The 24,627-nt window shown below is 48.0% G+C and overlaps 1 protein-coding gene across 5 annotated transcripts in view; it reads left to right on the top strand.

Moving 5' to 3' along the window:
* Window positions 1-24,627, top strand: part of Tns3 (tensin 3) — a 230,275-nt gene that overhangs the window by 22,672 nt on the left and 182,976 nt on the right. For 3 of the 5 annotated variants that reach the window (XM_060365655.1, XM_060365654.1, XM_060365658.1), the window contains exon 2: window positions 23,135-23,246. In XM_060365655.1, the coding sequence (XP_060221638.1) occupies window positions 23,135-23,246 (112 nt within the window). Of the gene's footprint in view, window positions 1-16,211; window positions 16,548-18,608; window positions 18,632-23,134; window positions 23,247-24,627 lie in introns of those variants that run through there. The other 2 variants (XM_060365656.1, XM_060365657.1) reach the window with 2 other exon arrangements.

The raw sequence follows: 24,627 nt of genomic DNA, 5'->3' as shown, positions 1-24,627 counted from the left end.
CAAACATCTCCAGTTATTAGGGAAATCAGTCCTTGATCTAAAAAGTGAACTAGGTACATACAGTGTATTTGTTTATTGCCAGAGGATAACCTTGAGTTGGGTGTGGTGGCACTTGGGAGTCAGAGGCAGGATGGTTTACTTAGTGGGTACCAGTATAGTTAGATCTACATAGAGAAACCCTGCAGGTGGGATGGCGGAATCCTTGGACAGAGAGAGTTGAGAGTGAAGTTAAATAGTGTCTGGGTGAAAAATGCCTTTTGTGAGCTCTGGGAATACTAGGCTGGAAGTAATTGTGCGACCTGAGTAGTTCAGTATAACCCATCTCTTTCATGGTATGCTATGAACTTTTCCAAGCATGTTGATGGTCTACAGGGTGGTACTGACCCATGTTAGTCTGGTGCTGCAAAGGCAGGTGAGCGTCTGGCGTGGTCTGGGTTAGAGCCAGATCACAAACTGCTGATGAGCAGGGACTGTGGACTCTGCCCCACTCCACTTGCCCCCTGTCCTGTTCCTGATTGTCCTCTGAGGGCAGTAGATATAGGATGGGAGGACATAAGGCAGGTGGCATGTCTGGGCTAGGCAGTACCTCCCTAGGGCTTTCCAGGTGTCATCCTTCGTGGTAGCACGGTGTCTCAAAGGTCAAAAAAATGAGAAGTTCAAGTTGAGCCAGTCTGGAATCCCAGTATCCAGAAGTCTGAGGCAGGAGGGTCATGAGATTGAAGACAGCCTGGCCTATGTAGCATGACCCTGTCTGAAGAAGGGGGTGGGTAAGGATGCGCTTGGGTAGCAAGATATGAGGCATTGGATTTGATCAAACAAAAAAGACTAATAAAAACCCAGCAGACAAAGCAATAATTGTATCGTTAGCAGATTGATCAGTTTAACCCCCTTGAGGATGCCAGCCCATCCTGACCTCAAACCTGAGATCTCTGAAGTTTGACATCCCCTGCATCTTCACATTCCGCCTCAGAGAGCCTGCTGCCCAGGCCCAGGTGCCACCACTCACCTTTATACTTTCTGGACCTGAGGCAGGTAGGGCATAGAATGAATCCAAGGACCAACCTTGTCTAGGGAGCCTCAGTACTCAGTGTGGACCCTAAAATTGGTCTGGGGACTTCCTTGGGGTAGCTCAAGTTTAAGTTTTATTAAATAAAGAAAAATTCTAGAAATCATATTTTGATTTAAAAACAGTCTCTAGTTTTCCTGCAGGCATCACTGTGGACCAGTCCCTCTTCCTCCTTAGCAGCCGTGGGCTTTTATAGGTGAACACAGCTCATGGCTCAAGGAGAGTCTGAACTCACCACTCACTCCACATTCCACCTACTGCCTTCACTTCTGTGTGGGTGTAGGTATGACTGTGTGCATAGGAATGTGTGAAGGCATGTGTCCATGTGGAATGTGTGAAGGCATGTGTCCATGTGTACACACAGACATGTATGAGGGCATGTGCATGCACATATGTATATGTGGATTTGTGTATATGCGTCTTGAGGACATAGAGGCTGACGTTCATGTTTTTTTTTTCTCCCCCCTTGCTTCTCACCTCACTCATATGCTGAACTCAGCTTTCTAGCTTGGCAGGATTACGATAAACCCATCTCTAAGCATCTTTCCTATTTGTCAAATCCCTGTAGAATCTGTCTTGCAGCCAAAATAGCCTCAGGAGGAAAATAACTAACGACGAAATGGAATTAAGTGTGTCACAAGAATGTGACGAGCTGGGGACTACACAAGTAAGTGTTTGTGGGTAGCAAGGGCTCCCCTCTGCAGCATCTGTATGGATGTCTCCTTATGAAAACACCCTTTTGTGGATGCATCTGTAGAAGACAGAAGCCAGAGGCTCCCTCCAGGCCCAGCTGGACCCACTGTTTCTTCACAGACACATGGTGTAGAGTGTCCTTGCTTTGCTTTATACCATTTGAAGTTTTTTTTTTTTTTCTTCTTTTCTTTCCTTCCTCCAATAGTCTTAGGAGGAAGGAATCCTTTCTTATTATTTCACAGTCTGGGGGAATCCATGACTAGTGGTTGCATGGTGTTTCCACCATGGCTTTGCTTCTTCCTCCCTCTTCCTCATTCTGTGTGTGTGTGTGTGTGTATAAGGCAGCTGCAGTCTATTGACTCACCTGTTCCTGTTGCTGGTCCTTCCTTCTGCACTGTGTCAGGTGTTTTCTCACCTCCAGACTCCTTGCTCACGAGGCCCTGGTGGAGAGCAAGGCCAATGTCGAGAACACCTGCCAGATCTTCCCTTAGATTGTTCTGTTGTTTCTGCTTTGTCTCCCTGCCTGTTGAGTGGAGACTGGCTGCCCCTTCTCTGGTGGCTTTTCTGGAGTTCCAGTATCTGTGCCTCTTGGCACTTGTCCCCTGATCTTCATATTTCAAGGTTCATTTCGTAGTTTTTCTTCTGCTTTCTCTTCTGCTTAGGAAACACCTGGCACTAGAGCAAGAGAGAACTATACAATCCAGACCTAAGCCATGATGGGCTTCCATCTCTAAGTCTGGACAGGGTCCAGCCACCACCTGCTCAACTGTTCCCCACCACTACCCCCAACTCTGGTTAGCATGTGGTTAGCGACTGGCTCTGGCTTCTTCCTGCTTCTGAGCCACCAGCAGCCTTGTCCTTTGCCTTGTGTCTCTAGATTCATGAGGTTTTTGTTGCCTATCCTTCCTTCCTGGCCTTCCCTCCAGTCTGTTATCACAGACAGCGTATCAGGAAAGAAACCTATTAAGTTTTTTTTTTTTTTTTGAGTTATATTTCAGCGGCACCTGGTTTTCCTTCATTGATGACTTTCTGTTCTGTTTCTTTCCACCCCACAAGCCAGATTCTTATGCTGGCCATGGGATGCTGGAAAAGCTGTTTGAGGGTCCTGTCCCACACAGAGTCCCAATGCCTTTCTCTGACATGAGTGCCCTGTCATGTCTGCCGGGGCCAGCCCTCATTCATGACTTTGGTGGTGTTTGTGTTTCTTCCAGAAATCACCATATCAGTACCTGTAGATAAACTGCGGAAGCACCCTTGACAAAGAGCTGCCCCCTGTACATCTCCAGGCCAGCTATCTGTCATTTCCACTGCTTTCTCGTTGTCAGTAGAGCATCTCCTGTATCACTTATTGGAAATGGGAGGGTCCTGAGGAAGGGTCTGTTCCTGGAGTCCAGCAGCGGGTTGTGGACACAGGCCCACTGTTCTGCAGGGACTCCATGCTGTGACGTGTCTGCCTGCTGTGATGGGCTAGACCCTCGATGGGGGCCCCCTGAGAAGCAGGTTTGAAGAGGTTTCCCGGAGACACCTGTGCCTAGGGGAAGACGTTCTAACACCTCAGGTGGCCTGAGAATGGCCACAGACCCTCATGAGCTTGAGCTGATGTGAGTCAGTAAGTACTGCTTGTCAGGCTCAGACCAAGAGGGAACAATCTTAGCCTTCCCACAGCGAAGGGTTGGGGACGACTCACATCTCTTTAGTTTTGTATACCTTCTTGTGACAGCACTGAGTGTTCTCCATGCCGGTGAAAATAGATATATTATTGGTACCATCACTGGTTTTTTATTTTACCGGGGATGGAAGCCAGGGACCTTCCCACCCCAGGCAAGTTCTGTGTACCACTGAGCTACACCACCAGCCTCTGATTTTTCTTTTTTCTGGCTGCATAATGTTAGATGTAGTGATTCCACAGGCTGTGAGAGACTGCAGTAGCTGTGTGGTTGAAACCCCCCCCCAATCATCTTATCCGTCTTATCTTAGGACGGTGAGTCTCCATGGCCTGGCTGCCTACCCTCTTGTCTCCGTCTTTGAGCTGTGCAGCATCGCTGCAGTTCACCAAGCGCTCTCTGCTTGCAGCTGTGAGCTCTGGAGCCATTTCTGGTACAGACACACAGTGATGTCTCTGTCCGCAGTTCCCTGCCTCCTTCTTTGGTCCATTTAGCAAATAGGTCCAGTGCCATTTGTCTAGCCTTGGACTGGGGTGGAGGGACAGACAGGAACAACGGCACCCTGGTAGAGGGAGACTCCGGATGTCTGATCAGACCATGAAGGATTGTGAATGGGGCAGTAAGGGCTCTCTCTGTCAGGATCCATCAGTAGTACCATTCACTCATTCATTCAGCACACCATAACCCTGTTCTAGTAGATGGAGTCCCTGGCTTCTTGAAGATGACTTTTCAGCATGACAGAATATCACTGTAGTGCTAAGGACACTGAAACAAAACAAAAATGGAAAATGGATAACAGAGTACGCACTGGCAGGGACTGTTCCCCATTGGTCATCACGTAAGGCTTCCTGGAGGAGGTACGTTTTTGTCAGAAATTAGAAAGAAGGGTGTAGAAAAGTGAGTTGATAGGGAAGAGCTTGCACAGGTCCGGAGGCAGCAGTTTGTGAGCAGACTGGACAACTGGTCTGGAAGGCAGGGATGAGGTTAAGTTGGCCTGAGGGGGCTATGAATTTTTAAGCAAACCGATCAGATGTGGGAGGGGCTTTGCTGGGTTGGGTCTCCTTCCTGAATCCCCCACCCTCCCCAAGAAGAAGCTGGCTTTGGGTTCAAAGAGGTCAGCTTATTGGGAGAGGAGATGAAGAGCCTTAGCTTAGCTTGTGATTTACCCTGCAAGGTTTACTGATGGGCATGTTGTGTGCACTAGAGAAAGGGAGAGCCTTCAGGCTGATGGCAGAGTGGTAGAGGAGATAGTGGATGGGAGGAGCAATCTGAGGGGGGGCAGTTGGAGTGAGAGTCAGGGGTGGTGTTTCACTGCTCAGTACTGTGGGGAGAAGGGCTGTCAGCTGATGGAATCAGTGGCTGCAAGGTGACAGTTCTGCAGTGTGCCCACAGTGGACCAAAGCTGTGGGACAAAGCTCACACTCCAAAGTTTTCGAAGGGCAGGTCATTGAAAGAAGACATAATAAGACATATGGTCTTGGAGATAGGTATACATAGAGAGTATGCACACACACTGCTGAAACTGGGATAAGGTGAGGAGGGCAACTGGGATTCAGTGAGGAGGACATGAGTATTCCTTCCTGGTCTAAGAAGCTGGAGAGAGGTGGCATCTGAATGTCTCAGTGCAATGTGGTGGGACAGACTGCTTTGGGGGAGCAGAGCAGTTACTCTCTACAGGTGCCTTTAGAGAAGTAAAGTGGGGTTGGGTGGGAAGGTCTGGGTGGGGTTGTGTTTGAAGGCTGTGATGCTTGGTAGCAGGTTTTACTGTGGAGGGCAGGGAGGGAGGAAAGTGATGAGTTATGAGGTCCTGGGCCAGCACCGCATGACTGGAGGCACGAGGCTTGTGCTCTGCAGTACACACCTAAGTGCCCGGTGCTGTTCTTCTGCACTAGGCGTTATTTGAGTTGTGTGTGTTGGTGTTACAGCCGTACAGCGGGGAAGACTGAGGCGGCAGTGTAGACCTAGGGTTATGTTCAGAGCTGGAAGTGGTACCCTTGGCTTGTGGTCCCTCTGGCCTTCACCTTTGGTTCTTAGACAGCAGGCGCACAGCGTAGTCTGGTGGAACCAGGGTAATGACAACCTGGGAGGAGAATCTTCCGGTGCCATGGCTCCCTGTGTCCTCCACACTTTGGGCAGAGGCAGGTCTTAACTCCTGATGTCTATTGCTCCAGTGAGGAGAGATGTTGGCCCTGCGGTCCACTGCAGATGCTTTGCCCTTCCGTTCCTAGGCTGAAATCATTTTGGAGTGCTAGGTACCTTGAGTCCTCTTGGTTCTTCCTTTTGCTCTTTGCTCCACACTCCCTTCTTTCAGCTTCTGGGCGCTCTTCTCATCAGGGTTCCTTTCTCCCTTTCTTTGTCCAGAGGATGGGTGGGTCTCCTTAGTCCCTTTAGGCTTAAGGGGTCTCTGCCCCTCCCACTCCTTAGTAAACTCTGGTATGCATGATGGAGAAATGGTCCCTAAGCAGCTAATCAGCAATTCAAAGGGCAGCTGATAGGAGGCCTTGCATTCCAAGGACCTAACCCAGGGTGTAACCTCCACACTGGGGTGTGGCCTCCCAGTGACAGTCACCTTAAACCTAGTGGCTTGCCTTTGTTGATTTACACACTTACTCCTTCTATAAAGGCAGCGTTTGCCAAGCACAGCCCCTTGAGATGTGGTCGGAGGGACACAGTAGGAACACCCACTCCACCCCTGCAGGCATGTCCATGAGCTTGGACATCGATACTAGACAGCAGTAAAGGGGTCTTGCCTAGCCAGCACCCCCACTCTCCCTTAACGTGAGGACAGTGATGGCTATAAACTTGTTCTTTTTTTAATAAAGAAAGATTGCCAGTCCCGTGCTAAAAGTATCTGCTCTTTGGGAGGCTTTCCTGCCTTTGCTGAGTACAGGGATGAACACTTCCCAATCTGAACCCTAAGGCTCGAGCCATGACAGGGGAGGGAACAGCCAACATCGGTGAGTGTGGTAGATTTCCTGAACTATCTGTGAACTATTTGTGAAGGAAAATGCTGACTCATGGCCCCATGAACAACAATCTCACCTTTGAAGAGTTCGATATTAAGTAGCTAAAACTTTTTCTGTTTACAGAAACAAAAAAGGGGGGTGAGGTCGGGGAGTTGCGAGACACTGACTCACCATGACTGACTGATTAGCATTCACCAGAAGTCTTTGAGGTCAGTCAGCAGTAAGGAGGAAAGAAACCGTGACTCAGAGAAGTTAATATTAAACCTGTCATTGCACAGCCGGCCTGGCTGGAGTCTGCCAAGGCACTCTGCTCTTTGCAGGGTGTGCTGCCAGCTTCCCTTCAGGCATGGCTGCTGGGGGAACGTGCCAGGCTCTGGGCCTCTGTTCCCAAGTCCATTGCTCCTAGCCTGTCAACTCAGGTGTAGCTGAGAGCCCCATGGGAGATTTCAAAGACACACTGAGTCCGGAGACCCCCAGAATTCGTGGTGTGAATTATTGGGGTCAGCTGGTTCAGCTTGGGATGTTTCTGTCTACCCCCTTCAGAGGCTGTAAAGGGTCAGCGTGGCCCCTCTTGACCCTGGGTGGCCCCTCTGATGATGTGCTATGTTCTCTGCTCAGGGTCTGTCTAGATGTGGCGTCGTTGTTGTGTGCTGGCCTCAACAGAGGTTGGGTGGCTTCTAGTCTGGAGAGCTGAGGAGTTATGAAAGGACTAGGGAGGGCTAATCCAAGGGACTCCTTGTGGACTCTGAGCGGAGTGGGTCTCCCTGTAGAAGACCAGCTGTGCCGGCCTTACTCTGGGGCTGGTAGGAGACTGGGTGGAGAGCAGATGGACCAGGCTTAGGGTCTCCTTAGCAGACTGCCTGGGGAAACTGTACAGGTTTTCTTTAAATTAAGTTTGATTCCTAACTTTCATTCGTTAATTCAGACATACTAATTGTACATATTCATAAAGCACATTGGTGTGTGTGTGTCTCTCAGCTCTAGCATAATGTTCTGATATGGACATGCATTACATACTGATGGCAGTTGGGTAATTAGCATATCATCATCTTAAATGTTTATTTTTTCTCTGTGGTGAGAGCATTGAAACCCTCTATTTTGCAGCACACGGTATGTTATTCTCATCTGTGAAAGTCTTCCGTGCAATAGAAAACCAGAACTTGCTTGCACCTAACAAACTTTGGTCAATACCCCCCTCCCCCCACACACCATCTTCTGCCCCTGTCCAAATGGGCTAACCAACTCTCTACTCAGTTCTGTCAGGTTGTTCTTTCACAATCTATACATAAATGAGCTCACATGGTGCTTGCCTTCCTGTGCCTGGCTTATTTCATTACCCAGAGTTCCACCTAAGCCGTGGCAAATGGCAGGATTTTATCCTTCTTTAAATACCATAGGATGTTTGTTCTATATCCTCCTCCATCAATGGCCCCTTGTCTGTTCATTTATCAGTGCCCCCCCCAAGGCGATTTCAATCTACTAGCTGCACAGCTTTGAGTCTTAACAAGTTATTAAGCCTCCCGGACCCACTATTTCTACTACTTTAAATTTATTTTATATGTATGAGTGTTTTGCCTGCATGTATGGGCACCATATGTGTGCTGGCGCCTACAGGCTGGAACTGGGGTTACTGATGGTTGTGAGCCATCTTGTAAGAGCTGGTAACTGCACTTAGGTTGTTGCTATCATTGTCCACCACCTCCTCCTCTTTTTCCTTCTCCTCCTCTTCTTTCCCCTTCCTCTTCTTTTGAGACCAGGTCTTGCTATGTGTCCCTGCCTGGTATGGAATTCCCTGTGAAGTCTAGGCTGGCCTTCATTCATCAGAACTTGGCTTGTCTCTGTGTGTAGAGTGCTGGCATTAAAGGCGTGCCACATCTAGTTTAGAACTCTGCTTTTTAAAAGCGGGTCATGATTCTACAGAGTTGTGTAACTCAGCGTGGGGCACATGGGAGCATTTGACAAATGTACAAAGTTTTTAAAAGCACAGTGATCAAATGAACCCAAGACCAAAGGCTCCATGAGTGTGCAGTGTTTTCTGCAGCACCTGCTTGGGGCATCCAGCCTCTCTTCCACCTTGGTTATGAACACAGTGTGCACACTTCACATTGCACTTGCTGTCTTGCAGTGACTGGCCAGTGAACACAGGATTGCCGGAAACAGTGCAGAGTCCTGTCTGTTGGATGAATGTCAGTGTTTTTAGTGTAACACAGTTTTCTGCTCTTACACAAACGTAATGGTCTAATTATTGAAAATGAAGATTTAGTTTGTGCTATTTTCTTCTAGTGTGTGAGTATCAAATCAGCATATTTGACATTATATTGTGTTAGATTTTTTTCCTTTTTTCAAATTTAAAAAATTTGAGGTATACGGGTGTTTTGGCCGCGTATATGGCTGTGTACCACTATGTTGGCCCGTTGCGTTAGGAGGGCAGAAGAGGGCATTGGATTTCTGGGATTGGAGTTGTGAACTTTCAAGTAGGTGCTGGTGATCAAACTTGAGAGCAGCCAGTGCTCTTAACTGCTGTGCCGACTCTCCAGCTTCAGAAATTTGATTTTAAAACTGCTGTTTGAGTTGCTGGCTTGAATTTAATAAATGATTGTTAAGCAAAGGCCAGGTGTGGGATGCATGTCTTTAAGCCCAGCACGGGGAAGGCAGAGGCAGATGGATCTTTGTGAGTTTGAAGCCAACCAGTGCTGCATAGGGAGACTCTGCCCCAAAAAAACAAAACTAAAATAAAATTGTTAGGTGAATTTTGGCTTGTGATGATTATAAAATCAAAAAGTCAGTTAATTCTGAAAAATTTGAAGATGCTGTTTATCTAGCAGTGTTGAATATTTAGTCAAGAGTTAGTGCTTTGTATAAAAATATAAGCAAACATATCCACTCATTAGTATGCACATTTGCTTTTAATCTTTAATCCGTGTAGTAAGTATGCCAATGAATTGCTTCAAAATAAATATTTTTATGTTTCTTATAATTAAGTGTTTGATTTGTAAATTTTACACACCTAAATATACAGGGTCAGGTAAAAAAAGTTTTCAGGTGGAAAGGGGTCGCCAGTGGGGAAAGCTTAAGAAACCCCAGTCCATTATGGAGAATGTGCCATTAAAAATGTGGTTGTGGTCTTATTAAGGGAAGAAGGCGGGATTCCCATGTGTCTTCCTTTTCCCTCGCTAGGGGTGTGTGTGTCCTGGCTGCCGCTCCCTGGGATTGGAGGTCTGTCTCCCCAGGTCATTGAGAACCCTTTGGTTTCTTTCTGCTTGGTTGGTTCAATGCACGCACAAAAAATTGCTATACATTTATTGTGTTTAGTAATTGGGCGTTTGCCGTCTCAATCCCTTTACCCTTTTCCTATAGCCGTTTTCTCATGGGGTGGGAGAGACTGTATTTGGGCAGATGTCCTGGTTTGTTTGGGCCCTGGGTCACAATGCCCTAGGAGGGTGGCTTGGAAACAGCACTCTTGTGTTTAGAAAGTTTAATACCAAAGGGTGGGAAAGATGGCTCAGCTGTTAGGACTGGTCAAGAGGTCCAGGGTTCGATTCCCAGCACCTTCATGGTAGCTCATAACTGTCTATAACTCCAATCTTAGGGGGATATGATACCATTAGTGTCTGAGGGCACCAGGCACACAAGCTGTGTGCTGACAAACATGCAAGCAAACAGCTATACTCACAATGCAAAAGTACAAAAAAAAAAAATAGAATGATAAGCATAATCTTTAAATAAAAAAAAAAATTTAACATTGAGGCATTGGCAAATCTTATAGGACCAGATTGGGCCTCCTTGCCGTGTTGTGTCCTCATTTGAGATGGGCTGCCTAGGCCTGTCTGTTATTGTTTATATGAGCTCATGACCCAGTCACCTCCACAAGGCTTTGCCTCATACCGTAACCTCTTTGAACACGAGGATATTTACCCAGACATTTGAGGGGACACAAACATTGTGGCTGTGCATGCTATCCTTTCACTTCAGCTGGGCTGTACTTGTGAGGGGTTTATAGCCGCATATGCCTATATCCTTAGGTTTGAGGTACTTATATTCCCTCCCTCCCTCCCTCCCTCCCTCCCTCCCTCCCTCCCTCCCTTTGTGTTTTTGTTTGTTGGGTTTGTCTGTGCCTGCCCTGGCTATCCTAGACTTGCTTTGTAGAACAGGCTGGCCTTGACCTCACAAAGAACCACCCGCCTCTGTCGTCTGAGTGCTGGGATTAAAGGTGTGTCTCACCATGCCAGCCCCTCCCCCCCTTTTCTTTTTTTTTTCTTTCAGATAGGATCTCATTATATATCTCTGGCTGGCCTGGAACTTGTCATGTTGACCAGGCTGCCTTAAACTCACAGAGATCCACCTACTTCTGCCTCCTCTGTTCCTGAGTGCTGAGTTAAGGGTGTGTACACTGTACCTGACTTGCTTGCTGTTTTGATTTGAGGAAAGGTCTTGCCGTCTAGGCCGGGCTAGGTTGAGGGAAGGACTGCAGAAAGGCCTGAGCCTTTCCTGATTCATCTTAGTGGCCTGGCCCAATGCCTCTACCTGCCTCCTTGCCCTTTATCTCCTCTGACTGACCAAGAGGAGGGTCAGATCTATGTATCTGGCTAAAGAAGAATCCACTGCCTAGGAGCAGAGGGAGAGGAGCTTCATACTTTATGTCCTTAATGGACAGTTGCTGTTTGACTGGGGAAGGAGGAAGCCCACAGTGAGGATGAGATTTGCAGGAATAGCAGTTTTTCTTTACTTCTCTAAGTCAGGGGGAAGGAAGTCTGTGATGGGAGAGAACAGGGGAAATGGAGCATGTTTCCTCAGCGCTGGTGGAACACCCTGCTACCATGTCAGAAGTCACCATCTGTTGTTGACTGAGAAGCCCCCAGATGTGGCTGTTGTAGATTGACAGTTGGCCCTAACCTGTTGCCCCGGCTGTTGTCTTGACCTCTGTGGCCAGTGAAGACATGTTGCTGGGACTGGCCACACTAACGCCCTTCCCTCGAAGGCACTGGCTCCAGGATTCCTCCCAGATGCAGTGGATGCACAGGCAGATTTTATGAGGAAAAGCGTCCATAGAGGACAAAGCAGTGTTGAGGATGGTAACACCTAAGCTGCTGTCCCACATTCATCTTGGTGGTAACAATCACTTTCCTACTACATATCCTGGGTCACACTTTAAATGTAACATCTTTAGTTTGTTCTCTGGCTCTTCGAAATGTACTTACTGTTTTTAGTATATTTCTGGGGAAGGCTTGTAGGGGAATCAGGAACTACTCCCTGGGTTGTGTGTTCTTGACTCAACAGTGAACCCATGAGATCTTGTGCCCCACATTCTTAGTGAGGCTCTGCCATGATAGTGAGGTAGAGAAGGCTCTGGGACCCTCCGAGGACTCTGGGGAGTAGACGGTGACAGGGCATAGTGACTTGTGGTCAGTACCATGGCAGGCACCTCTTGTTCCTCTGTAGGTGGGATGGAGCAAAAGCTGGATGCACTAGGAAATGGGGAAGAAGGAAGATCTTCCAAGAGAGGGTTTGACCCAGGTCTGTGCTTGAGCAAGGCCCAGATTTGAGGGCCTTGGGACAAGGAGAGAAAGCCAGGCTTCGGGATTTCTGGAGATAAGAGCTCCATAGCTTGTTGTTAGCACTGGCAAAGGCTTGCCTGATCCAGGGCCATAGTCATCCTAACCTCTTGATTGACATGGGCTGTCTACCACCTTCTCAATATTAGACTTTTCACCTTTTACAATGAAGATACTGTGTGTAGGGTTCTCTGTTCTCCAAGGAGATGGGTGCTAGAGGATATCTCTTTTTGCGCGTGACCCCATAGTGGCCTCCCCAGGATGGGGGGAAGCTGGTCTTAACCCTCCCTTACAAACTCTGTACAGCCTAACACTGTCTTCTCAGGGCACATCTGTTGTCCGGCTCATCCCTTCCTTGCCCTACCAGGTGGGGGGTGCTGACTCCACAGTCTTTGACCATTTTATTTGTAACAGTGAAGATTCAAGGACTCCATTGCCAGTGGTTTGCAATACAGTATTTTCACTATTTCTTTTGCCACTAGAACCCTCTGAGGTTTGGCCAGTAGGAACCACTTTGGACTGACTCCCATGTCCTTGTGGTGTGGTCTTCTGTCATTCCTGTGGGTGAGACCTCGACACAGGGCTCTGTTTCTCTAACCCTGACCCCTGTGGACAGAGCTGGTGGTGTCTGTTTATGCTGCTTTCACTTCTCAGTGTACCTATGCCAGGGGATGGGATTTGCTGCTGCGCCACTGTGTCTGACTCCTGTACAATGTTCTCCCTTCTCCAAATAAGACAGGAGGCTCCAGGCTTAGTCTTCCTGTAGGTATCCAGTTTCTCATCACATGTCTCTTCCCTGTCACCCTGTGTTCACATTTTACATTTCCAGGCCTGCTGTTGCCAGAGAGGGCACCCTGCTGTGACTCTCCCCTAAGACTGAAAACCATCCCTGCACACACTCCAGACTGTTCTCCGTGGCCACAGCTGCTCTTCCGGGAGATCTTCCTAGTGCTCCTAGTTTAGCACCTGCTGTAACCTCCATGTAACTCGGGGTCCAGCCAGACTTAGCTGGGGTTCCTCCTGTCACTGCTTTCTGCCATTCTGCTTAGTTCCCCAACATCTTTCCTGCACCCTGTCTACATCCAGCTTTGGCTTCACATTAGCTGCCATATCTGGCCTACTAATCCAAACACATCCTCACTTCCTCTGGTGCCTGGGGAAACGTCCACCCCTTTCAGATCTCAGCCCACGAACTGAGGTCTTACATCATGCGTGGACACTGTTGCTCCCTCCTGATGGTATGTGCTCATGGACTCCTCAGCAAATGATTCTGCAGGTGAGCGAGTGAGCACATGAATGAGTGAGTGTAATAGCCGCTTCTAGACCATAGTGACAACTTTCCAGGGGAACCACAGATTTGACATGAAAAAATTTGGCTGCCTATGGGCACATGTCCTCAATTCAGTCCGAGTTTTCTTTTCTTTTTTTCAAAACAGTGTTTCTCTGTAGCCTTGGCTGTCTTGGAACTAGCTCTGTAGACTAGGCTGAACTCAAACTCACAGAAATTATATGCCTGCCTCTGCCTCCCATGAGCGCCTCCACCATCCAGCCAGTCTGAGTTTTTAATTCTTGGATATATAACCTCTCTCCCCGAGGGCTGCCACACTGATGTCTCCCTTGGTTGTGTAGCTTTTCCTTCTGCCTTTGTAAAAAGAATGCTCCTGGGGAGCTGGTATAGTCAGTCAGAAGCCAAGGAGAAGTCAATCTCGGCAACTGGAAGCCTCAAGGAGTGGGACAAAACAGGAGGCTGGGGAGAAAGATGTCTCTCACTGTTGTTTGCAGAGTGGGGATGAAATGAGTCTGCCATTCAAGTGTTAGGTGGTCATCAGCCACCAGAAGGGCTGGCTGCATCTGGATTTTCCAGGCCCCATCAATCTGTCTGTCCACAGCTTTCTCAAGATGTGGAGAAGGGTGTTAGTGAGCAGCATTGGTGGACAGGGAGCAGGACATTGACGGACCTTTTCTCATCCGTGCTCATACTCCACCGAGCACTGATGCATTGTACAGATGAACAAATGAAGAGGGATTTCCTCTGCCATGAATTCCACTTAGGGGTGGGAGATTATTAACCACTGCGGATGGGGAGCTGGTGGGAGGTGGATCTTCAGTGGAGCTCAGAAAAAGCACTCATTGTCAGGTAGAAAAGAGAAAGGGAACAGAAGTCAGAAGAGAGTCCACAGCTCAGAATGGAAGGAACTGAGAGGTTGGAGCCCAGCTGGGAACCTGCTTGAGGGATCGGGGAGGCCAAGGAGATGCATGGGAGAGGGGCAGCCTGATGAAGAAAGAGACTGGAGGCAAGTCTCCTGGTTTCAAGGTTTTGGACTTTGTCCAGGGTCCTTGGGGCTGAGACAATCCATGTTGTTGTCATGAGCTGGAAGGTGTATCACATTCACATAGTTTATAACTATAATAAAGAGTAGGCGTTTTCTGAATGGTGTATTCTTTTAAATAACTTCCGGCAGGTTCAGGTACACCTGTAATAAAGAGCCACCTTCTGATGTTTGCCTCCTGTGTGGCAGGCCTGAGCGATGTCTCGGTCTTCCTGCTGCTGGGATCACAGACACGAGCTGCCACATTTGGCGGCGCCTGCCTCTTAATGATAATTCTGTGTGGACCCCAGGGTATGCGGAGCCCATGTTCTCCCTCAGAGAGAGGGAGAACATGTTATCGCTTTAGGGCCCTGTGCCTTCATTTCTGAATTCAGATTCCTTCTGCTGGGTCTGTCAGCACCCATATTAGTAAGGCCTGTGGCTGATGTGGCCAGCCTGCCGAAGAAGAGCTTGCATCTTGCACAGCTGATAGGCAGGAGAGTCACTGCCTCCTACCTTGTCTTGGGTTAGACAAGCGATTGCATTACTCCTATTCTCAGGGAACCCCAGTCAGTAGAGGCTAGAGATGGTGCATGTAGGAATATGACTTATAAAAAGTAAGGCTTAAATAAGTGGCTACAGAAAACAAGGATGAAGGGACACTGAAACAGTGAAAGGTGAATGCAGAGGGGGAGGGCAAAAGAACTCGTGCATCTGCCTGGTGATGGTAACTGCACGAAGAATTGGAGCCCAGGATGGCGTGTGTATATTAGGCAAAGTTTGGGTTTTCTCTCTTTCTTTTAGTTTTGTAGTTGAAACTTGAAGAGCAGCCACCGCTACTCCACTGCAGAAAGCGAAGGATGGATACTTAGTGCCAGAACCTGAGAGCTTGAATTGATGGCTGGAATTTGCACATGTGGTAACCATAAAGGCCCATGCAGCCCACCCAGACTGCCCTCCCATCTAAGGCATTTGGGCACACAGACTCCAAGTTAGAGTGTGAGATTCACAGAGACTGGGCTCTGGGACACTGCAGGCTATTAGAACGCCACATGGGTTGGGCCTGGTGCCAGGGGGCACTGAGCCTTCGGGCTTAGATCTACATGCTAAGTACCCTGGTACTCCATTGCAGGGATCTCCTCTGCTGCACTAAAGAGGCCCTTGCAATTGCTTCAGCTTGAACTCATCCATCTTCAAGGTAACCTCTCCTTAGTCTGGGATGTTAGACTTTGCCTTGTTGGAAGCCGCTATTGAAATTGCTTTCAAGGACATAGCTTGTGCAGGTTAACAGGCCTGGAGAAGGAGAAGGGCTTCTTTGTCAAGAGCGTGTATCCTCATGGCTTTTTAGAGTGACCTTCGCACTTTCCAGGCTCCTGGTTTGAGTTTCCTCCACCCCAGGGACTTCTTCCCCCCTCCCCCCCAGATTTCTAAGGTCTTTCTGAAATCCCAGACCAAGGATGGAAAGGCTGAGATGCTATTTGTCGGGATTGTCCAGAAGCTGATGGCATTGAGATGGAGAACGGGCACCCATCCATCCCATCGAGGATGCCAAGTGGGCAGGTCACTTGCTTTGGGCTTTGCCTGAAACCCCAGCAAGCTCACCCCCTTTAATTTTAAAGCCTTAGAAGCAAACTGGTATAAAGTCCCCTATGCCTCAGCGTTTTCCCTCTCCCTACTTCAAATGCACTCTTAGCTGGGTAGTGTCGATTACCGGTAAATACTTCCCAGGGCAGATGCTGAGTGGACTGGAGACTAGTCAAGATTTTGAAATGCCAAAAGCCCTGGGAACCTGCGGCGTTTTGATTCTCTTAAGCCCCGGGGCCAGCGCGCCTAGAGGTTTGAAATCCTAGTAATGCCGAACCCCGAGCCAAGCGTCGGTAATTCCAGTCAGATGGCGGCAGGGAGGCGTGCCCCACGCCGACCCCCCCACCCCCCACGGGAAGGCGTTTCGTCGCCCACTTCTCCCGCGTCTGGCTGAGCAACGGTGCCCCGGCTCTGGGCTGCGGTCTGCGGGGGAGGGCGGGCTAATTCGTGTCAGATGGAGGAGGGCCGCGCGGGGCGCGCCACTCGCGCCTGGCTTTTGTTCCCGGCGTCTGACTTCTGACGGCAGGAGCTTTTGCAGAGCCGGCTGAGACGGACGAGACCCCCCGCCCTGCCCACGCAGGACCCTGAGCCCCACGCTCGGCCGTGGACTGGGGGGCCGGACCACAGGGGCGGCCATGCGGTGGCGCGCGCTGGCCCCGGGCCCGCCCGCGAGGTTGGCGCGCGAAGCCGGGGCGCGTGGGCGTCCGCGCCAGGTGAGTGCGGCGTGGATGGCTGCTGGGGCTCCCTTGGGTCGTCACCCACGTGAACGTCCCGGGTGGGTGCGCAAGGCCTTGCACTCGTGGGCCTGTGAGCGCGCGTGTGTCCTTGCCTTGCTGGTGCGCGCTTCTCTGAATGTGTGCTGGGCTGTGTGTGTTTGTGTGTGTGTGTGCGTGTGTCAGTGTCCAGGGATGCAGAGCCCGGTGAGCGCACGGCCCTAAGTCCCTTGAAGTCCAACAGCGGCTGGAAAACTTTTCTTTGCACCCCTTTCTCTGCGGGAAAGGGTGGAGGCGGGACACTGGCCATTGCGCAGACTCGCTCTTTCGTGCGTGTTTTTTGCGGATGCCGGGGTCGTGCTTGGAAGAGGTCTAGTGCAAGTTCGAGCGTCTCCGAGGGCCCCGTGGCGTCCTGTGGTTCTCTGTGGAGCTCGAATTAAAGAGGCTCGCAGGAGCGGCCCCACTCCCTTCTTTTACGTTTTATAAATCCGGCATTCACTGCGATTGTTTTCCCAGGAAAACTTTTGGAGGTTCTTTGGCGCTAAAGGTCTGCATGGCAGTTTTGCCTCAGCAGCCAGTTGCTGTAAAGCAGGGGTTCTCAACCTTCCTTTGCTGCAGTTCCTCATGTTGTGACCAGCAGCAACCATAAAATTATTTTCGTTGCTGCTTCGTAACTGTAAGTTTGCTAGTGATGTGAACCGTAATGTAAATGTTTGATATGCAGGATATCTGATATGGGACCCCGTCCAAAGGTCTTTAAACCCCGAAAGGGGTTGTAACCCACACATTGAGAATCTCTCTCTGCTCTAAAGTGTGGGGACACTGTTGAGCGGGGAGTCCCTCATGCCCTAGGTGCCCGCCTTGTGTGGGGGAGGTCTGGGGTCAGGTCTGCGGATGTGGGAAGGGTTCAGGATTGGTAACTTTCAGAGAAGTGAAGTGAAGCCGGGAATGTGTTTTTGATCAATGCTGTTTCCCTAGAATGCTACCTAGCTACCCCAGGGCACCTACATTTGCTTCCTGCGGTGGGCTGACTGTTTCCAGAAGGGAGAACGTTAGCTGGGATAGTCCAGACATATCCTTGCACTATGAAGCTGGTTTGCCCTTGCGACCTTTAAGCGGAGCAACCCTGGCTGCGGGTTCCCTGTGTGGTTTTGCCTTTCCGCTGAGTGGAGACTCTCCCTGCCCTGCAGAGACCTCACTATCAAGGCTAATTGCCCCGGCCCTCTCCGGGTGGGCGTCCTCGTGGAACCAGGAGCCTTACTGGTTACTCTTCCAAAGTTTGGCTCCGAACAATTAGATGCAATTTAGGTTCCTGAACTGGCTATGCTAACTGCGTCAGCCTCGCTGTTCCTCCCCCTAGCCCCCAACCCCCCCTTTCAGGAAGAACTGAAAGCAAGGGATCAGGTGAAGACAAGGCCAGCCTAACTCCGGCTTGTCTCCTTTCACAAGAGAGATGTTATGTAGCATGCACGTGAGCAGATGTTATTGCACTATCTTAAACTCCCCCGGGACCCAGCAATTGAAATGGCTGAGCAGGCACCATAGTGCCTCCGCTGTTTCCACTCTGCAGCTTCTAAACTGTGGACCAGTGAGCAAGAAGCTGCAGGGAAACAGTACCTCTTTCTCCTTGCTTGGAATAAAGGTGTCTGTGACCAAAGAACCGTTTCAGTATCTCTCCTTGGCCCGCAGACTGTGGCCAGTTCATTTAGTGCACAAGTCTTAATTGAGGGACTGTGGTTTGCTGTCTGCCAGCTGGGTAGGGCTCACAGAGCACAAAGGAGAAAGAACTTGGTACCCCAGACCTGAGATACTGCATCTAGCACGAGACCTTATAGCAAAAGAGCTGGAAGATAGGCAGAAAAGGTATGTATCAGCCTGGGTATTACTAAGGGTGCATTTTCTGTGCCAGTCTGAGCATGGCACTAGGGTGAGTCTTATCCCTCATTGGTTGCTAGGTCTTTCATATCACAGTCCTATCTATAAAAAAGTGAGGGTTACAACCATAACTGTGTGGCTTCCTAGTGTGAGTATTGAGCACTGCTAGAATCCTGTAGGGCTTTGGGATGCAGGGCTTCTGCTCTCAGGTAGGCAGCATCGGTTTTAAAACAATCAGACACAGAAATAGAAAGGGGTATTTAATAAAAGTTGCCTTAATAGAACAGGTCCAAGTGATACCGTCTGTTATGGTTGCAGATGAGAATCTTTTGTGAGGTCCAAAAACTTGCCAGTGTTCTGGTCTCATCTTTAGAGTAATCAGATTGAACTGGTCTGGGATGGACCCTAACCCAAATTGTCTTTAAAACTGTCCAGGTTTTGCCTGTGGATATGTAGCGTTTTGTTTAATTTCCAGTAGTTCCATTAAGTAGTAGGAGAGGGAGGGTGTCACTGCCATTTAAAAGAGTTGTGGCTCAGGGCTGAGCAACAGTATAACTGTAGGTTGCAGAGCTGAAGCAGAGGTTTCTGCTGGGTTCAGGGTACTTGCTTGCTCTCCACAGTGGGGTCTACATCGTAGCAAATACAAGGAATTACGCAGTGCCAACACAGCTGAGGAACCTGAAGTGTTTGGAAGATTCTAGGTCTAGAAATGGCTGCTTATGCTATCGACAGTGGTAAGGGTTTTTGAATTTCAGTCACAGAGGTTCATTGGTGACATGTAGCTAGAACAACGTGTTGGTTATGCTGATTTTGTATCCTCCAGCTTTGCTAGTAAAGATTCTTGTTACTTCTCAAAACTTTTTTTTTTTTTTGTAGATTTTATCAGACTTTTCTACACAGGCTGTCAAGTTATCAGGAACAGCACTATTTTGAGGCTTCCCAAAGCCTTTTATTTCCTTTTCCCACCTCATTGTACCGTTTAGAATCTCGATGCTAAATCTTGATTAGCGCCATCTCTGCCCCTGTTGTGTATCTTAAAAGGAAGCGTTAGCTCCTTATGATTAAGGATGTTTGCTGTAGGATTTACATAGCCACATGTGATAGCGAGGAAGCCCCTTTTCTCTCCCTGCTTGAGATCAGCAAAGGGATGTTGGGTTTTGTCAGTGGATTTTCTGCATTCATTTAGGAGACCAGCTGGTTTCCTTCTTAGCTTATTAGTTGCCTTTTTGATGGTTTGTTTTGCATTTCCAGACGGGGTCTGGCCTCTGATGGTTCCCTGCCTCAGCTTCCAGAGTTCTGCTATTTAACTTTATTGATTGATATCTGAGTGCTCTGAAACCTTGCGTTTCTGGGGTAAGCCAACTTTTTATGATGTAGTATGTTGTGGATTATGTAGGCCAACCCATGGGTTATTTAGAAGTGTAGTATTCTGTTTGGAACTATTTGGGCATTTTCCAGAGGTTGCTGTTTGTGTTCCCAAATTTGATTGGATTGTGGTCAAAGAAGTTTTCTTTTCCTCAGTTTTCTTTTTGATTTGTTCAGACTTTTCCTGTGTCCATAATATGGCTAAACACACCAATACGCTTGAACGAATGCATGCTCTGTTGCTTGCTGTTGAGCTATCGGCTAGGTCAGATTGTTTGATAATATCATCCAAATCATTGGTATCCGTGTTTATTTTCTGACTAGATCTATTGACCACTGAGAGGTTGAATAACAAACTACCACAGACATGGCGGCTTAACAGCAGTGCTTTCTCTAACAGTGCTGAGGAAGGGGCCCAGACATTGAGGTGCGGGCATGGGTGGTTGGTTTGAGGCCTCTTTTCTTCACTTGGAGACAGCCATCTTCTCCCAGGTCTTCTCTTACATGGTTAATCCCTTTGTGAACATGGATTCCTTGATATGTCTTCTCATAAACTGTGGCAATAGCTTGTGTTATTTTGGGTACCTCTGGGGCATCCCTGACCAACGCTTCGTAGGGAGCTATCCTATGCCTGGCACTGAGGTTTTTGTTAAATTACCTATGCCTCCTTCAGTACTGTGTGTTCCACTACTCACATATATCTTCTGTTTCTTTCTTAAAATTATGTGCATGTGAGTGTGTCTCTGTGTTATGAGCCCAGAAATCCGTGGAGACCAGAGGCATCTAGTAATTTTGAACTATAGATACTGGTGAGTGTATGCTGAGACCTGAACTCAGGTCCTCTGTAGGTCCTGTGAGCGCATGCTCCTAACCACTGAGCCATCTCTCCGTGAAGTGAGAAATCTTAACCCTAATTGTTCGGCCTCTATATGTGAAATGTCTTTCTTTGCTCTGAGTGTTTTAAAGATTTTTCTTTGTTACTGGTTTTGAGTAATTTATTTTCATGTGCCTTGGTGTAATTACAGTCAACTCTTTAAGGTTTTCCCTGCATTTTCCTGTAGTTTTAGCCATTATTGCTTCCATTGTCCCTTCTGTGCTTCTTTCCATTAGGGGTGCCAAGTAAATGTATCTTTGTGGTAAACATTCTCATACTGCTCCTGACACTCATTTGTTTGTTTATATACATTGTCTCATTTATTTGCTTTATTTTGAGAGGTTTTAATTGTGTGTTTTAAGTGTACTGATCTGTCTTCTCAGTAATTGACCAATAATCATGTCCTATATATTTTTTACCTCAGAAGTTTACAGTTTTTTGTGGGTTTTTTTTTTATCTTCATGTGTTTTTGAGGTCTCTACATTTTGAGTAAATTTAATACGATTGTAATAATACCACTAATATCCATGTCTGCTAATTCTAACTTCTTGGCCAGTTTTTTTTTTTTTTAAATTCTATTTATGATTTCTCTTTCTTTCTTTTCTCTTCTAGTGCCTGATAGTTTTTGACTGGGCTCCCAGCCTATGTAAATTTTACCTTGTTTGGATTCTGGGAAATTTTATGGTCTTTGTGGTATTCTGGAGTGCTTTTTCTCTAAAATGCAGTCCTGTTTCTGGACAGCAGTAACAGCCTCAGGGCAGTGTTGTTTTTTTTTTTAATAGCTCACATAAGCCAAGAAGGGTGGTCAGTGTAGAGTAGCAGTTCTCAACCCGTGGGTCCCAACCAGATCATTCCACAGGAGTTGAGCGTCAGATATAGTGCGCCTCAGAGATTTACTTTATGATTCGTAACAGTAGCAACATTACAGTTGGGAAGTAGCAATGACAATAACGTTAGGGTTGGGGGTTGCCACCAAGGGTTGCAACCTTAGGGAGGTTGAGAACCTTTGTTGAAGAGCTAATCTCTGCGAGGCAGTGTCGTTCCGCAGTTCCTGTAGAATAGGGCAAAGCTGGGGTTCTTGATCTCTAGGAAGCAAGCACCATGCTCAGTTTTGAGTGAGCAGAGGGCCCTGCTCCTCTAATCCTACTGGAGAGGCACGGGGTGTGTGTTGGAAGGGTGTGTGTTCTTACGGTATATAGTTAGGGTATTTCTTGTTTGGGACTGGAATTAATTTTTTTTTATCAATTACACTTTATTTACTTTGTATCCCCCCTGTAGTTCCCTCCCTCCTTCCCTCCCAATCCCTCCTTTCTTTCCCCTTCCCTACGCATGCCCCTCCCCAAGGGTTCTCTGTATAGCCTTGGCTGTCCTGGAACTCTCTGTAGCCCAGGCTGGCCCGGAACTCAGAGAGATCTGCTGGCCTCTGCCTCGCAAGTGCTGGGGTTAAAGGGGTGTGCCACCACTGCCTGGCTTTCCAACAGTTTTTTTAATTGTTAGAAAAAAATCGTGTATTGACTACACTGTATGAGTGCTGGGGGCTGTGCAGAAAGTACTGACCACAGCCACTTTTTAAATTATGTTCTCACATTCTTTCAAGTGTGTAAGAAATTATCAAACTTTGTTTTCCCCAAAGTAGTTGTTATTGAGAACATGAGACAAATGATACATTTTATCAGTAAATTTAAATTACCGTGGTGGGTGTGTGGTGGTGTGTGTGTGTGTGTGTTGACTAATACCCACAGGGTTATTAGTTACTGATATACGCTGTCATCACCAAACAGGCATGATAAGGATGTTTCTAAAACAAAGTGAACTCTTCCAAGGTCCTCACATAGAGGCAGTGAGCATCCACTCTGTGTACCCGAACTTGGGGGATGAGAGTTAATCTCCTCGTACCAATGCTTGTCATCATGGTTAAGGAAAAAGCCTGTGTGTCTTCCAGGCTTACTCTTGGACCCCCTAGCACACTGGCCCGAGAAGCTGGAAACCATAGTGGTTATTTTGGGACCTCTTTGAGGGGAGAACTACTACTCAGTGCCTCTTCAATTCCTTCAGATTGCTCTTTGCTAATTATTTATTCTAGAAGAAAAGGCCTTGAGAGCCTTACTTTGCTGTTTCTGAGGATGATGTAAGCCCGCAGGCTGGAAGAAGCGTATTGTCACCTGGATAGTTGCCTAATGCCTCAGTCCTTAAGCACCCCAGTGGTGGTGGTGGTGGTGGTGGGGGAGGGTGAGATGCTCTCTGGGTTTCAGAATGCCATCCACTGCCTCTCCGGAGCATGAGCTTGCTTGGTAAAGCTCCTCTCTGAGCTCTTTTCAAGGCTCACTAGATTTATTATCTCTTGAGAAAGAAAGAAAGAAAGAAAGAAAGAAAGAAAGAAAGAAAGAAAGAAAGAAAGAAAGAAAGAAGAAGAAGAAGAAGAAGATGATATGAGGAGCTAAAGCACTGACAGTTTCTTCCTTTACTCTTTCAGCCGGAGGAGTTTGCCACATGTCCGCACAGTTTTAAGAAAAAGGACTTCAAAAAGCCCAGAGTTTGTGAAGTGTGCAAACAGTCCATTGACCGTCAAGGGATTGCTTGCCGAGGTAAGTCCATGCCCTTGAACCTCTCACTCATTAGACCCAAGCAGAGCAGACAGTAAAATGAAGACGGTCATTTATCTGGGAGTTTCCAAATGTTAAGTCATGGAATTTCCCTGTTTCCCCTCTCTTCACCCCTCCTCCCCCAAATCTGGCAGGGCCTCCCATGTTTACACAGATAAAGGCTCCTAAGGAAGATTTCTAGAAAGAGCAGTGCTATTAACACTGCAGAGTAGGTTGCTGTGGGCAATTTGTGCTTCATGTCAGGCCATTTACAGCCTACACTTCACTTTTCAGGGTTTCATTTTCAAATCTCCCACAGTCTGCAAAAGAAGTGCCTGTTCGTGAGTTAGGGTCCATTTTGTTCTGTTTTTAATGATCTATTTATTTTATCAGCATTGGTGTTCTGCCTACATGCATGTCTGTGTGAGGGTGTCAGATCCTCTATGAGTTACAAGTTAATGTGAGCTACCATATGGATGCTGGAAATTGAACCCAGGTCCTCTGCAAGAGCAGAGCCATCTCTCCAGCCCCCAGGATAGGGCCCATTGTATGCTGGCATCTCTCAGCCTGTTTTTGGGAAAACATTGGTCTTGTCTCTAAACCAAGCTGCCAGCTTGGCTTCTTCCTTGTTGTTTAAACCTTACGACCTGAATTCTTTGGTGACTCCACATTGATGGCATCTCCATAATGGCTGTGTGGCTGGGTGAGGCTGTGTGTCTATCACACAACCCGGGAAGCCCTTAAGGATTGGGGGACCATTATTTGTTGTCCAGTCAATTATGGGCGTTTAGAGTTTCCTCCATAGAGTTAGTGTTAGTTTTGCCTCGCTTTCCTTTCTTTTCCTTTCACCTAGCTGGCTTTGAACACTCGTGGGCCTTGGTTGGCTCCTGAGTGCTGGGACTGTAGTGTTTACTTCCATACCCAGTAGTACCTTTGTGGAAGATTTCCAGGGTCTTCCCTGGTGGGCCTCTCTAGTGCCTTGGCCCTTTTGGCTCTCTGACCTCTTGAAATTTTGGAGTAGAGAGAAGTTGCTCCATATTGAGTCAGGAGTGGGCCAAGAGTGTGGCCCATGTAGAGATCTATTTAGAGTTAAAGAGCATCTCTCTGGGCTGTAGTATTCCAGTTTGATGTCCTCTGCCACACAAGTACCAAACAGTATGGTGACTCCTCTCTTGTGGCTTCCATCTCAGGTTTGTTGGCTATCCCCCTTTCTACCTGAGCCTTAGTTGTCTCCTATGCTTGCTGGGGGTCCTCTTGTCTACCCGAGACCCTAGACCTGCTGGGGGTCCCTCTCTCTGCCTGAGCCCAGGTATCTCCCCCCGCTGAAGTCTTGCTGAACTTCTCAATCCAGTTCCACTCCTTTCACCCCCGTAGGTGTAGAATG

This window comes from Meriones unguiculatus, chromosome 12 (genome assembly GCF_030254825.1).
Source record: "Meriones unguiculatus strain TT.TT164.6M chromosome 12, Bangor_MerUng_6.1, whole genome shotgun sequence".
Lineage (NCBI taxonomy): Eukaryota > Metazoa > Chordata > Mammalia > Rodentia > Muridae > Meriones > Meriones unguiculatus.
This window is presented reverse-complemented; position numbering and strand designations above follow the sequence as displayed.